The sequence below is a fragment of the Gouania willdenowi genome, chromosome 15 (assembly GCF_900634775.1).
Source record: "Gouania willdenowi chromosome 15, fGouWil2.1, whole genome shotgun sequence".
Lineage (NCBI taxonomy): Eukaryota > Metazoa > Chordata > Actinopteri > Blenniiformes > Gobiesocidae > Gouania > Gouania willdenowi.
In genome coordinates, this window is record NC_041058.1 from 23,838,985 (window position 1) to 23,853,441 (window position 14,457).

General features: G+C 38.0%; 1 protein-coding gene across 1 annotated transcript in view; it reads left to right on the forward strand.

Moving 5' to 3' along the window:
• The first annotated feature begins 226 nt into the window (after window positions 1–226).
• plpp4 (phospholipid phosphatase 4) overlaps window positions 227–14,457 on the forward strand; it is a 73,241-nt gene continuing 59,010 nt past the window's right edge. Inside the window, exon 1 of the mRNA XM_028468744.1 lies at window positions 227–683. Coding sequence (XP_028324545.1) covers window positions 595–683 — 89 coding nt within the window. The 5' untranslated portion in view covers window positions 227–594. The remainder of the gene's footprint in view (window positions 684–14,457) is intronic.

A 14,457-nucleotide genomic window follows, 5' to 3' on the forward strand; every position in this document is an offset into this window, starting at 1 on the left:
TGTATACGCGCGTACGTAGAATGATCTGTTGTGAGTTATAAACATGACGAGCAGCATCGTGTCGCTACACTATACATCCGATTGAAGGACACTGTTAATATTGGATGTATGGACGAGAGAGAGAGAGAGAGAGAGAGAGAGAGAGAGAGAGAGAGAGAGAGAGAGAGAGAGAGAGCTTTTCCTTCTTCCATCCCTTGCTTCCCTCTCACTTGGCACTTCTCTCCCACCTGTGCGCTCCCACTCTGCAGATACTTCCCGCTTCCTACACTCTCTGACACAGATTACAGCTGATGGAGGTGAGCGCAGACACTTAGAATCCATAGCAGCTGTGTCACAAACACTAGGAGCCCCGAAGAAGCACCGGAGGGTAACCGAGCGGACACAGGTGGCGGAGGAGAGGAGAGAGAGAGAGAGGAGATCACTGCTCCGGTTAAAACGCGGGATGTGATGGAAGCGCGTGGCGTGCGTGACTAAAGGAAGAGCCGCTAGTTTTGTGAAGAACAAATTCCGAGCTCAACCAGGACCTTTTTCTTTTTTTGGTTTTGTTATTTTTTCTCCAGACAACTTAACGGTATTTGTTTTTTCCCGAGCACCATGAACGTGTCACCGCCTGACCGCAGGAAAAACGTGAGAGAGCTCGCCTTGGAGATTGGCATCCGAGTTCTGCTTTTTGGAGTTTTTGTGTGAGTAAACCTGACTTTTCTGCTTTCTAAAGAAGCCCAGCTCGGGTTTTTAGTAACTACTGGGGAGGTAAATAGTGTCATCACTGGCTTTTACCTCATTCACAGACATCATTCAACAATGTACGCTGCTTGCTTCGTGTGCGTTTACTGCGGAGTCGTGCTGGACATCACATGTTTAGCATTATATCAGCACCATGGACAGCTCACTAGAAAACCTGTTGATTACTAGCCTGCTAGTTTCATTAATAATTATAGGTAAATTAGTAATTATTCATATTACATTTCACATTATTTCACCAAAATCAAGGCTGCACACAAACATTAATGAAATAGGAGACTCATAAATCATAATCATACAAAGTAACTCCTGTCAAAGATAAAATATAGTTATTTTTTATTTTTTAATTATTTTTTTTCTTTTACAGTTAGTAATTAATGAGAAAGTGCCCTCAGGAGCAGTGGTTTCAAACACTATTATTCATATTATAATATCATGATTACGTAAAAAAGAAGTTTCCGTTTTAAAAAGGTGTGACTGCACCATAAAAACTAAAAATGCATGGAAAAAAAAAAAAAAAAATAAAGAAAAAAGAAAAAAATCTAGGCACGTCCGCCTCACAGCAAGAAGGTCCTGGGTTCAAGCCCTGTGGTGGATACTTGGGTCCTTTCTGTGTGGAGTTTGCATGTTCTCCCTCTCTTCTCCCACAATCCAAACATGACTGTTGGGTAGATTTTAATTTCCATAGGATTGAATGGGAATGTGAGTTTGTGTGTCCATGGACTGGCATCCTTTCCAGGGTGTACCCCCGCCTAACGCCACATGAGAGCTGGAGATAGGCGCCAGCAGACAACTGTGACCCTAAATGTATGGATGGATTTGAATACTGTGACAATAATCATTTGTGGACTATCTAAATTTTCACCTTTCTGTCCAATGTTTAGTTTCCCTTACAGTGCATTTTTTTTTTTTTTTTATAAAAACAACAATACATATTACATCATGTGTCTGACTCAGCAATACCTCTGCTTACATCAAGATTCGTCCTCCAATCATTTTTCTGCTTGATATGTTGCAATGAAAGTTCAGCTATATTAAGTGACTCACATCAGAGCACTGACTCAGGAACAGTATAATAAAAAGAAGAAAAAAAAATCAGAACAACAATGCTTTGTGGTGAGTACTACTGTATTGAATGCCTGTTTGCAGTATGATTAATATTTATCCTCAGGGTATGTGTTGTGATATGTGCTTTGTCACAGAAAATTGATTATACATGAGCAAACTCGAACTGAAGGATCAATGTATCGTCATTCAGCTCAGTTTGTGAGTGTTTTTACCCTGTGATTCTGTGTTTCTGGATGATTTTTTTATGATTGTGTGTTCAAGGACAGAACATAAATATTTCACACAATGTTATCATGTTAGTCGGCTGTATTCTGCCACAAGAGCCCTCGGTGACAGTCTTTGTTCAGTAAAATGAAAGGAGTTTGTCCTTCCTAGATTCCTTAAGCTCTGCAGAGAGAGAAATCTAAGGCTTAATCAACAGTTATAGTGCTCCAGCATCATTGCAATCACTTGATTATAATTATTGCAATTTTTTCACAGAATTTAATTTACCTCATAAATGGTGTAACACAAATGCAGATGCGTGATTGTATGTATGTTGCATTCGTTTTGGCTCCTCCTGCTTGACACATCAGGATGAAATTGGACTATCTCGCAAGTTGTTTTCAAACCCTGCTTGTGTGTGACTTTCCATGGTTTTCAGCCAATGTCCACTTGATCAAGACCAAGCATCGTTTGGAACTGTGATTGACAGACAAAAAAGTGCTGGGCAGTGGGGCCTATTCTGGAACCTCAATTACCGTTTCGAGAACATGCAACCTATTTTATTTAATTGTAGAATATTAAGTTAAACTAGTTGTTATTTTGCACTTTAGAAATATTATTTCATTTTTTTAATTTATTTATTAAAGCTGCAGTATGTAGAATTGTGAGACTTGTATAGCAACAACCACGCTCCTCCCTCCCCTTCTTGTTTTGAAACCTATCGTCCCTTACCAGTAACCTCTTGAATGCGCACAACTGTAGGGCTCTGAGTGACTTTTTTCTCAATAGAGACGAGTGACAAATGAAGGAATTTTTTCTTGTGTTAATGGAGAGTTTTCTGATGTTTTAGAGACATGAAAGCATAGATCACTTACTGCTGTGAGGACAATAACTAGAGGCTCACAGCAGCTCCTCTTTAGGTCGGAGCACACAGACACTCCACGTCCAGATGAATTTCTCATGTTCTCTTCACCTTTGATATGCCTCTTTTTGGTTTACAAGTCATTTATTCCATCTGTTATCACTCTCCCTCTGACTCAGTCCATGGGGCGGACTGTGCGCGGTTCACTTTGAGTCCGTGCAGACCTCCGTTGTGTTCGTTCTGTCCAAACGTGTTTGTGACTTTAGACTGTTGCTTCTCCACGTCTGTCTTCTTTATTCCGCTTGCTTTGTTGTGTAACCTTTTTGCTTTACGCTGCGATGGGGACTTCTGCTGAACATCCACCTTCAGTCTAGCAGTCAACAGTAATGCCCAAAACAGCTCATGGAGCACTCTGTTTGTCAAAAGATCTCTGATTGGCTGAAATCTAGTGTCACGTTCCTGGATTTCTAAAGCTCTTATACAGTGCCAAGAGAAGGCGCAGCGGTTCAGTGTCCACTCAGAACATTTTCAATTATAATGTTCAAAGGTGATTTTTGACCAAATGACGCCAAAAAACGTACATATTGCAGCTTTAAGGTGATTTTTTTAGGCATTTGTTTCATTAAATTGTAGAACATTATTATCTTTAAGGTTTAAATTATCTAACCCATTGGTTAATTAAAAAGGGGTCCATTTTTTTTTATCATGCCTACTGTTGCTTATTGTTCTCTGATTGTTATCACTTGATTAATAGGCCATAAGGTGAACTATAAAAAAGTTTCTAGAAAATAATCTCTACTTATTAAATGCATTTTTGTTTGAACTATACCCTAATGGACTTTGGGTTAAAAGTTATCCGCAAAATATCCCGCAGTTTTTTGTCACAAACCATTTGCTTTAGCAACACAAAATTTATATATGCATGATAACATAATGTACATATGTACATAATAACATAACTTCCATTGAACAAAAATGTTCTATAAATGATTTTTTAAAGAAGATGTTTTATGTTCCATCACTGTCAGAAATGTCATCCCATGTACAGCTAAATTAGGGCTGGGCGATTTTGCCTAAAGGAAAAATCTCCAATTTTTTTAAAGAAAAATTTGGGTTTCGATTCAATTTTCAAATTTTTTTTAATGCACTTAAAAAATGACTGCAGATATCAGATATATTGTCAAAAGTGCAACTTTACTGCTGTGATTGCCCTCAAGAGTTAAAATGCATAAAACAATCCAAAAATAAAAAGTAAATGAGGCTCTGTCATTCAACTATTTAAAGCTTTAACCCAGGTTTAAGCAAAAGTGCAACAGCAACTTCACAGTAGCTTAAGTTTTCTGATTAAGAAATCAGATAACTACATATAACATTACAATGAAAAAAATAATAAACTCTTCCTTTAGCATCTCAGCATAGTGTGAATAAAACATGAAACATGCCTGTGGCACACATATAACCTACTCAAAGGGTACACACATGTAAACAAAGAGGGAGCTGGCTTACATTGAATGCGAAAAAGTCAAAAAAAAAACTGTGATGGAAAAAAAAAAAATATTTATATATATATATATATATATATTTGTATTTATAATTATTATTATTATCTTTTTTGAACTCAAATTTGCAAAAAAAAAATTGTTTTTATCTACAAATTCGATTAATCGATTAAATCGATTTTTTGCCTATCCCTAAACTAAATCTGTGTCCCATGAAGCACAATGTGCTAGTCTACCCAGTAGTGACACAACTTGTGATGAACCTGTTAGTTAGACTAAGACACAGATCACCTACAGTATAATCCACGCAACCAGATTATACAGTTCAAGTGGCACAACACACTTTGCTGCAGTCACATTTAAATCATCAGATGTGGGGGGCCACAGACATGTCATGCCAGGGGAGTCACATAACATCAGTGCTGCACAATAGAGTGTCCTTGTGTCCTCATTAGTTTAGTCTGTTTTCAGTGTCACTTTCTGCTTGGCTTTCTTCTGTCATTGACTCTGTAGATTCTGCACTTGATGGCTGAGGTAGTCTGTGTGTGAGCTTATCTGCAGAAAGTGTCTCAACTAAAACCAGCTCACATACAATACATTGTGCTTGCTCGAGGAATGAAACACTAGCTGTAGCAAACCATGGGTCAGCCTCCTCTTCGATCTATCCATCCTGCAACATATCAATACAGTGATATTTGATTAGAGTATTAATACATAAATATTCACCAGTAGAAAACAATGTATCATCACAGACTTTTTGAGGGAAATAGTTACCGTCTTGACATACAGATTTAAGCAGCTATTATGGTTATAACAAAGAGGCAAAAACAATATTAGCTTGGTGATTGGTTCAAAATTGATCTAGATTGATTTATCAATCATTCAGAATTGCTGCAATGTTTTTTCTCCAAAGCTGACAAAGACAATGTTAGCATTTTTGTTACATTACCTGTAGTTTGAAGCATCAATGTTCTCATGCTCTTTCACTATATTGATGAACTTTCTTCTCGGCTGATTCATCCTCAGCACCTCTCGGTTCACAATAAATCTTTGCCTGACGATCTGCTCACCAAAGATCTTGTAGCTGACATTGAAGAAGGACTCATTTCTGAAACGCATGCACACACACACATACACACACACTTAAATAATGCAGAAAGTTGTGCAACAAAACCATTGTATCCCTAACATATCAAGATATGTGCTTACATTTCTTCTTCTGTGGTCCCAGTAAATGTTGCAGTGGACTTGGTCAAGAACCTAGTATACTGACGGTAGCAGGACTTGTGGTATTAAACTTCCATGTCCACGCAGTCCTCATCTTTAATTTGCAACAGAGCCTCAGTGTCTTCCTTTATCTCGGCAGCTTTCAGCAACAGGCCTTAAATGAATGAAGGTAAATACACACACACACGTATATATACACATAGATTAGTTTTTAGGCCTGAGCGCCTGTGTGGCCACACTACGAGGGAAGGGGCGGAGCTTATGCAAACGCCACGTGTCCGTCAGTGACCAGGGACCCATGTCATGTTGTAGGCATGCCCCCGCGCTTTCCGAAAATTTATAGTTCATGGTCCTCAAAAAGGGGGTTGGATTATTTTTCTTTCTTTCTTTCTTTCTTTCTTTCTTTCTTTCTTTCTTTCTTTCTTTCTTTCTTTCTTTCTTTCTTTCTTTCTTTCTTTCTTTCCTTCTTTCTTCTTTCTTGTTTTTTCTTTTTTCTTTCTTTCTTTCTTTCTTTCTTTCTTTCTTTCTTTCTTTCTTTCTTTCCCGGTGTCGGAACCAGCTCACCTACTTTTCACGCACTGAACCATTATGCAGAGTCTCAAAATCTCAAACAAAATTAAATCGCGCGCTTCTCTAATTTCTGGCTATTTCCGATTTAAAAATTAAAAAAAATTACTTGCCATCGCCCCCAAGAATGCCAAAAATGCATTACGAGATAGGAATTGCCAAAAAAATTAATTCATCGTAGAATCAATAAAATTGACACAAAAGTAGACCATGACAAGACAAGTAAAAAATATTATTAAGTCCAGAATCTTGAATTGAAAATTGCAAAATTGCTATTTTTGCTCACGTATATTCACTCATTTCTCCGAGGGTGTTTCACTGACGGGGTTCAAAATTGCTGGAGATCATCAGGAAAACTGGGACAGTGAAAGCTATCCATGGATTTTTGATCACTTTTACAGTGTTTGCAGGGTGGAGCCGTGAATTTTGGGCAAAATTGACAAAATATAAAATTTTTGGAAAATGCTCCGATTTGCACATACAAACTCCGATTTGCCTCAAATGTAAATCTGTATAGTGTTTGTGTGTGAGTGTGAGAGACAGAGTTATTTGTACATACCTGCTGATAACATCTGTGCCAGTGAAAGGAGATCCTTTGTGGATTGTAGTTTCCTATTTGGAGTTTCACTTGTTGATCCTGCGGTGCTAGCAGCATCACCTGTTAGCACAGAATCACCTCCCTGTGTTTCATTATTGTCTGAATGCTCTCTTTTATGTTTCTCTGTGGAAGCTAAGTGCTTTCTATCAATAAATCTTCTGTAGCATGTTGAATGAAACCCAGCATCTTGTGAAATACTGTCAGTCAAAGTCAATACTGATAGAGTTTATGAGTTTCAGCCATGATCTTGCTCTCAGCACTCAAACATAGCCATTGTTTGACGCAGTTTTGGTTACGCTTCCCATTGTTTTGCTGAAAAATCCAGTATTTGTTCTCTTTTTATAGATTCCAGGTGCATATAGCATGTTTTTGATGGTTTTCCTCCTCCGAACTGCTGGAAGATCGTATACTGGTCACAGTCATCAATCAATCAATCAATCAATGTTTTATTTGTATAATGCCAAATCATTACCAATGGTATCTCAAGACACTTTACAGTAGAGCAGTCTTTAGGACGGACTCTTCATTTTATGGATACACACATATGCATATATACGTATATACACATACATACAGTATGTATCCCACACCCAACATGAAGTCATCTTGGGTGTTTTGCGCTCTCCTATTGGAGAGCATGTGACTCAAACTGCAGCACGCATGACAGCAATATCATTACGCAAGTAAATTAAGTAGTACCGACTTCAAACACTAATTTCATAAAAACTGCAGGATTGCAAACTGAGAACTTTTGATATGTCTCTCAGGACCAATATGACTTTGGAACTGAGCAAAAAGATTGTAGTGCTCCATATTCCACACTACAAAGTGAGTAATAAAAGTATGTTGTGCTGACATCATATCGATATCTGCCAATTGTGAAGGCAGCAATATTATCGTATCGGAAGTGAACATGATGTATCTGGACAACATTGGAGTATTTATACACTTGATTATAATTTTTGGCATATGTGACTGACAATGAAAAAGTTGTTCTGTTCATGGTCACCTCAGTGAGCTACAGTACGTTAAGGGTTTTTCCTTTAAAAAACACGCACATCCATCTCTAACATCCATCCATCCATTTTCACTCACTTGCTCCTTTCCAGCGTTGTCGGGGTCTCCTGGTTCCTATCTCCAGCTTTTTTCGGGCGCTAGGCCAGGGTACACCCTGGACAGGGCACCAGTTCATCGCAGTCCATCTCTAACACAAAGAGAAAATTCTTCCACTATAATTCTGATGCCCACGGAGAACCTTTTGTTATTGGTTAAGCTTTTCCCCAACACAGCCATTAGAGTTAGGCTATTCAACCTGAAACACGTGTGACTTTAAGCAAAAGGTGACTATGGAAGATCTGATGAAAAAGACACCTTTCGTGATCATCTAGAAATGTTGCCAGAAATTTCATCAGACCTTGAACATAACAATAAGTAGTGGCTCTGTGCAGATAGGTGAGTAAAACATGTTTTTCTTAACAAGAAACATAGCCTGTTCAATCTTACAGATGTTTATTTGTTAGTTTTAATGGCTAGAAAAGGGTAAAGCATGCTATATAGAGTAATAGAACTTTTTAAAAAGCATTTTTGAAGCCACTGGCACTACTTGATTAGTCCAGCATTTGAGTGCAATCCTCAAGCTTTAAAAGAAAAACAAACAAACAAACTCATATTTTTCTTCAAAGAAAGCTAATCTAGATTTTTTTTTTCTTTTTAATACTTGCCAACATTCTTGTTTCAAGCCTTAAAGGGAGGTTAACAGGCCAAACGCTAACATTAGGTCAACCCTAGCAATGGAACCAATAATACATAAGTCATTCATCATACATGGCTTCCCCAGAAGCCATGTATGATGAACATCTTTGACATTTAACCAAACTGAAATGTTTGTTTTTTTTGTCCCTATTATTGCTCTAAAAGAGGATATAATGAGATCGGTGCTGAAACAAGAAGACGCTTCGACAAATAGAAAAGCTATATTTATTCTTTAAATAGTTGTGTGACAAATCATGCTTTCACGACCGATCAACTTAAGCTCAGAGGAGTTCCTCTAAATCCGAACATCAAACATTAAGGTTGATCTTAAAGATAACAAAAAAATATAGTAAAAAAACAAAAATAGGAAGATGTTTGTGATGTTTTGATGTTTAGACAGAAGCTAGTTTAGAACAAAACAGCTGATATACAATCAAAAAGCTTCCAGGCAAAAGGAAGAAGCTGCACCTGGTTTACAGACATACATAGAAATAATGAGTCTGTGTGAAAAGTAACAATTTGAGCTTGAGCGGTTATTAGCGATAGCTTTTATTGTGTGAATTATTAAGAATTTGGCATCACTGATAGTGATAGAGTAAAATTGGAATAACAATGTTTGTGGATATTTTAGATGATCCCTTTAATGGTGTAGAAAATCACATTTAAACAACACAAGCCATTGTGAAAGAGCTTGTCTCAGATTTACTGCTGAGTATCATCTTACGACTGAAACTCAAAGCCTTGGTTGGAATCACTGTGATACGTTGAGAAGTCCAGCCTTAAATAGATTTTACATGAAGGTAATTTCAAATGAATAGTGTCTGGCATCAGCCTCATGTATGATGCAACATGCAAAACATACGTGATTCCAATCTGTCTGCACAGCAGCTTACTGTGACCTTCAATCTTTTTGATATAAAGATTAAGCGTAAAACTCGACATTTTTTGTGATCAATCAAAGTGAATACATTCAGTAGTTCTAAAAATGTTGCCGTTTCTTTGACTGCCTTACAGAAGAAATGACTTTGATCTAATATTTCAAAGTTTAAGGCTTTCAAGGGCAGTGCTTTAAAGCATTCTTGATGAAGATAAAGAGAAAAAAGAGACAAATATAGAATATTTTTAGATCGGTAGATCCAAAATAACTCAACGCTTCAGATTTTCAGTCTAAGCTATTTTATGGAAGCAGTCAAGTTTGAGGTTTTTAATGACGTGTTGTGTTTTTGCTCTGACTATAGACACACAATTTTCATTGTTGTAAAAGTGATGTTAAGACATAAATGCTGGGTCTGCTCAAAATATATTGTCCACAAATTCGTAAGGTCAAAAGCTACAGAACACAAAACTTTAAGAATATTTTCAGAATAGATACTGTATATGACTTTTCTGGAAAGTGGCCTTGGCAGAGCATCAGTCTCCAAGGCTAACGCCAACACTAACAAGTGCAGTGTGATTCAGATGCAGTGGATTATTAAACCATGGGTTTGGTGAGTCAGTAATCTATGAGACCAGACCAGATTGTTTTTGTGTGTGGTTGTTCTTTACAATTGGCTTTGTCCTTTTATTTCATTATAAGGAATTATTAATGTTTCAGCACACAAAAAAACATTTGGACAATTTCATGCACTAACATTCTTGGGAGCAGCAGCTATGAATAAAAAACAAGGTCTATAAAGATGATGAAGAGGGGAATTTGGTCAGGAGGTATTTAACTTGGCTAGCTGAAGACCTGACCTGAACCTGATAGAGACATTTAAACCCAATGGTTAATTATTGTGCTTCAAAAAAGATATTTCTCAGATTTGAGTTTTGTATGTAAAATTACAAATTGGGGTAATGGAGTTTGTTTATTTACATGTTCAAATAGGTTTGGCGATTATTCCAATGTGTAAGTAGTCCCCACTTTAACCCTCTTATTATCCTCAAATATTAATAACACAATGTACCCCATGGGCTCAATCTGACCCTAGGGATATTGTTGACCAAGTTTTTGTGTCAGGCACTTTATTTATTTGTTGAATACATAAATAACCCATTGATAATGAAACCTTGACCTGTTCTCTAGCACCACAATCTGGCCAAACTTTTAAATTACAATTCATTTTTCTTGAATAATTTTCATCCAAATCTACTCAAATGTACTGACAACATTAATGACCATAAGAGTATGAACCCTACTGGTTGTGGTGATGATATGACATTTCCTGTGGCGCCACCATCAAATCAAACTTTCAGTTTCAGAGTTAGTGTATCTTGAAAATCTTTCATCCATATCTTTTCTAATTTGGGGTGCAGATTCATCACTCTAACAGAATTAACCCCATTGATTGATTAGGGTGACCCCCCCCATTTTCCTCTAATATACATATTTATTCACTAATTCAGATGAGAATGCCTCAAAATCACTGTCATCCTCAACACAATCCTCTGTCTCAGAGACACTTTCGCCACTCTGTCACTTTCACTGTGAAAGAGCTGTTCCGTTTTCTAGGGGACATTTTCAAGAGAGCGTGCGTGCAGATTGCAATACACACGGGGGGATTCACTAAGATCTGAAAGAAAGGGTGGTAAACCAGTTGCGCCCCTAAATCCTTTGGTGATGCAGTTTCCTCACCTGCTGCGAGGAAATCACTAAGATTGCAGCAATGATTAGCGCTCGCGCATAAGTGGTGGAGACCGCCCTATTTGAATGAGCATTTTGCTCATTCAGGGTGGAGACGTGAGTGCACAGAAGCACACAATGACATTTGAAGAAGTTGGAGTCAGATGGAAATCTCTGTCGCTGCACAAACGTTAAATATCAAGGATCATCAAGACTACTGGTCTGATGATATGTTTACGTAAGGCCGTCGTACGTGCTTGTGCCTGGTGCGCACCGGGTCCTTTGAAAATGGATTTTCACTTACCGGTGGCGAGTCTGACATAGTGGGAAAAGTGCAAATCTTCTTTTGGAAGGTAAGCTTGTATGAGCGATGCTGACTCCATCTTGGACACGAAGCTGTGCACGAGGAAAACGTGGCTCGTGCACACTTTCTCGCACACGTAGGCATTCCCTCTTCAGGAGGTAGAGTGCCGTGCATTTGCAGAGGGTGTTTCTTTTCTAAACTTTGGGAAAATTGTCCTATATACCTTTAATGTGGTTGCTCCGTCAGGTCCTGTAACTTTGCTGTGATTAGTCCATGAAAAACAGGCAGATTTGGACAGAAACCGTCCTATTGATCTACCAGTGATCTGAGTTAATGCAGCAACACAGTCTGTCAATGAGTCTGCACCATTTGAAGATGATCTACTGACCATCATCCAGCAGGCCTTAGTAGCTCTGTGTCACCACACTCTTATATGTGAACATTGTGCCATCACTGCGTAAATTACGCATCTGATCAGCAGATGCCTGATGCTCCTTCCATCAACGCGACATCAGAGTTTGATGTTCAAAACATCACTGGAGCGGTGCGTCCGTAGTGACATCCATGCAGCTCCTCGCACATTATCCTCTCTGCACCACATCATGTCACACACACTAGACTCTACACACGCACCACCGCTGATGTGCAGCTTTTTCTCTCACTCACACACACTTTGCTCACACTTTATTTTCTCATTCAGTGTTTTATTTTAGAAAGGTTAACTAGAGCCTTTTTTTTTTTACATCTCTGCTGTGTTTTGTGTCAATATTTACTGCGGCTGATCTCTGCGCGTGTGTTTGCACCTGCTTGTCAGTTGTACTGTTTTTGGGTGCTAAAACAATCACCGCAATTAGTTCCAGATTTGATGAATTGCATTGTGCCCACTGCATTAATCTATTTGCATGTCCCCCTCCCATTTTTTGCGCCCCTTATGAGATCCGCCTCCTTTACATAGTCATCAGAGGGAAATGTGCTGGAGTTTGTACTCCTTATTAGCGTGTGGAGTGACGTTTGCACACGTTTAATACCCCTAAACCTTTAGTGAATCTGCCTCACAGAGCACAATGAGGAATAAATTGGATAAATGACTGCCTTGCAAGCTTTTATATGTTTGTTCCTCCCTTAGATTGCATGAACTACCAATGTCCTTGTGGGAATACTCCGATCTGCACTGCGCAGGAAATTTCAGTTCTATGTTTGTACGTGTGAGTAGTAGGTCACACATACACACACAGATATACACACATTCATGCCTATAGTGCGAGAATATTGTGTGCAATATGTGTTAAGCACATTGAAAGATATCATGATAATTTTATACTCAATCGTTTGTACCAAATGAGGAAAAGTCACGAAAAATGATGTAACTATTATTTTTTGAATGATAAACATTGAATGGGGTCAAAATGACCCCAAATATAATAGAAGGGATAAGCAAGAAAGAAAAGATACAGGAAAATGCAAGAGCATTAAAATGAAAAACACATAGAAATTGTTATTTAAGAGGATTATCTAAATAATATGAATATTATATTCTATCCGTGACCACAACAAAAAGGATACTACTGTATTTTCAAGGCACCCTCCTAAACTGTTTATTTTCCAGATTATCACAATCATTTGGTAATATTTCTGGCCTTGAAATCTGAAATCTTGAATGTTCCGCAGCCTTCAGAATTTTCTATTTTATTGCACCCATTTCGGTGCATTATGGCCAACATCCTACTGCATAGGCTTCATTTTTAATGAAACACTAACTCTTAGAGATCTAAGCAAAACATGTCAAAGAAGGAAGGCAAAGCTAGTTTATTATGTTGCAGTACATCTGTAATCACAGATCACTCAACCTGTAACCCCGATGTGTGGACGCTGAAGGCAAATGGTTATTGTAGCATGTCTAATGACAAACTGATTATAAGAGGATGAAAGTACTATCCCCTGTTGATACAAATTGATCAAACTAGGAATTCAAACACTACAAAGCAAGCACTTCTTGTCCTTGGTTATTTAGAGCAACTTCAGATGATTAATTACAGAGTTCTTAAAGGAAGAATCTCATCTTGTGGGAAGGTGTGCTTAGGGACTTTCTATTAGGCAAACTATAGAAAGCCCATTCAATAGGAATGTTTGAATCTTAAAAAGGAGACAATAAGGAAACAATGTTTGAGTCTAATCTGTGAAGGTTTTGTGCGCTGAATGTCAACTTTGATTAGTGACCAGATCGAAAGCCGACTCCCAGCATTCAATGACAAAGAGATAAAACTGTTAGATAGATGAAGGTGAAAGCAAATAGGCATAAATAAACACACAAGGTTAAAGAAGAAAGAGATGAGCGGTTCAGAAAGGAGACAGCGAGAAAGATCTGTCGCTCAGCATAAGAGCTCAACCCCATTGCCTGTGTGACTGGGTTTCAAGCACAACTCGCAATGTTTTCACACTAAGCTCCCCTGAAATTTTGTTTGTCACAATTGTCTGAGCAACTCGCTATGCCCTGCTTTGCCTGGCTGTCCATCATCTGTCTGGGTTGGGTTGCACACTTACTGTGTTAAGGCCAGCACCCCAAGGTGTTCTTTCTTTACAATAATATCCTCAAAACTATTCATATTGTTAGATGGAGATACCTTTATATCGTACATCCATCCACCTTAGTTAGGTTTCAGCTACATGCTATGTGGATGTCATTACAATTACCCAGTTTACTTAAATTTTTCATCATTTCCTCTTTAAGTAGTTCAGCTTTTTGAAGATTTTTGTGTTGCAATTGACCGTGTGCAACAAAAATAATAAATGAGTATGAGGCAACCATGATGAAACATGAACACACGGTGGTTCTACTGTTTCATTTCTGGAACACTTTTGGGTCAACATAATATATTGTATATATAACAACAATATAATATCAAACCTTTTTGCACTACGTCATTTGTAAGTTTATTGCATCATATCATTTACTAAAGCTACAACATCTTTAGTTGTTGGTTGCAACACAAAACGTCAAACCCTAATATGTTCCAGTGAGTTTTTTAAATCTTT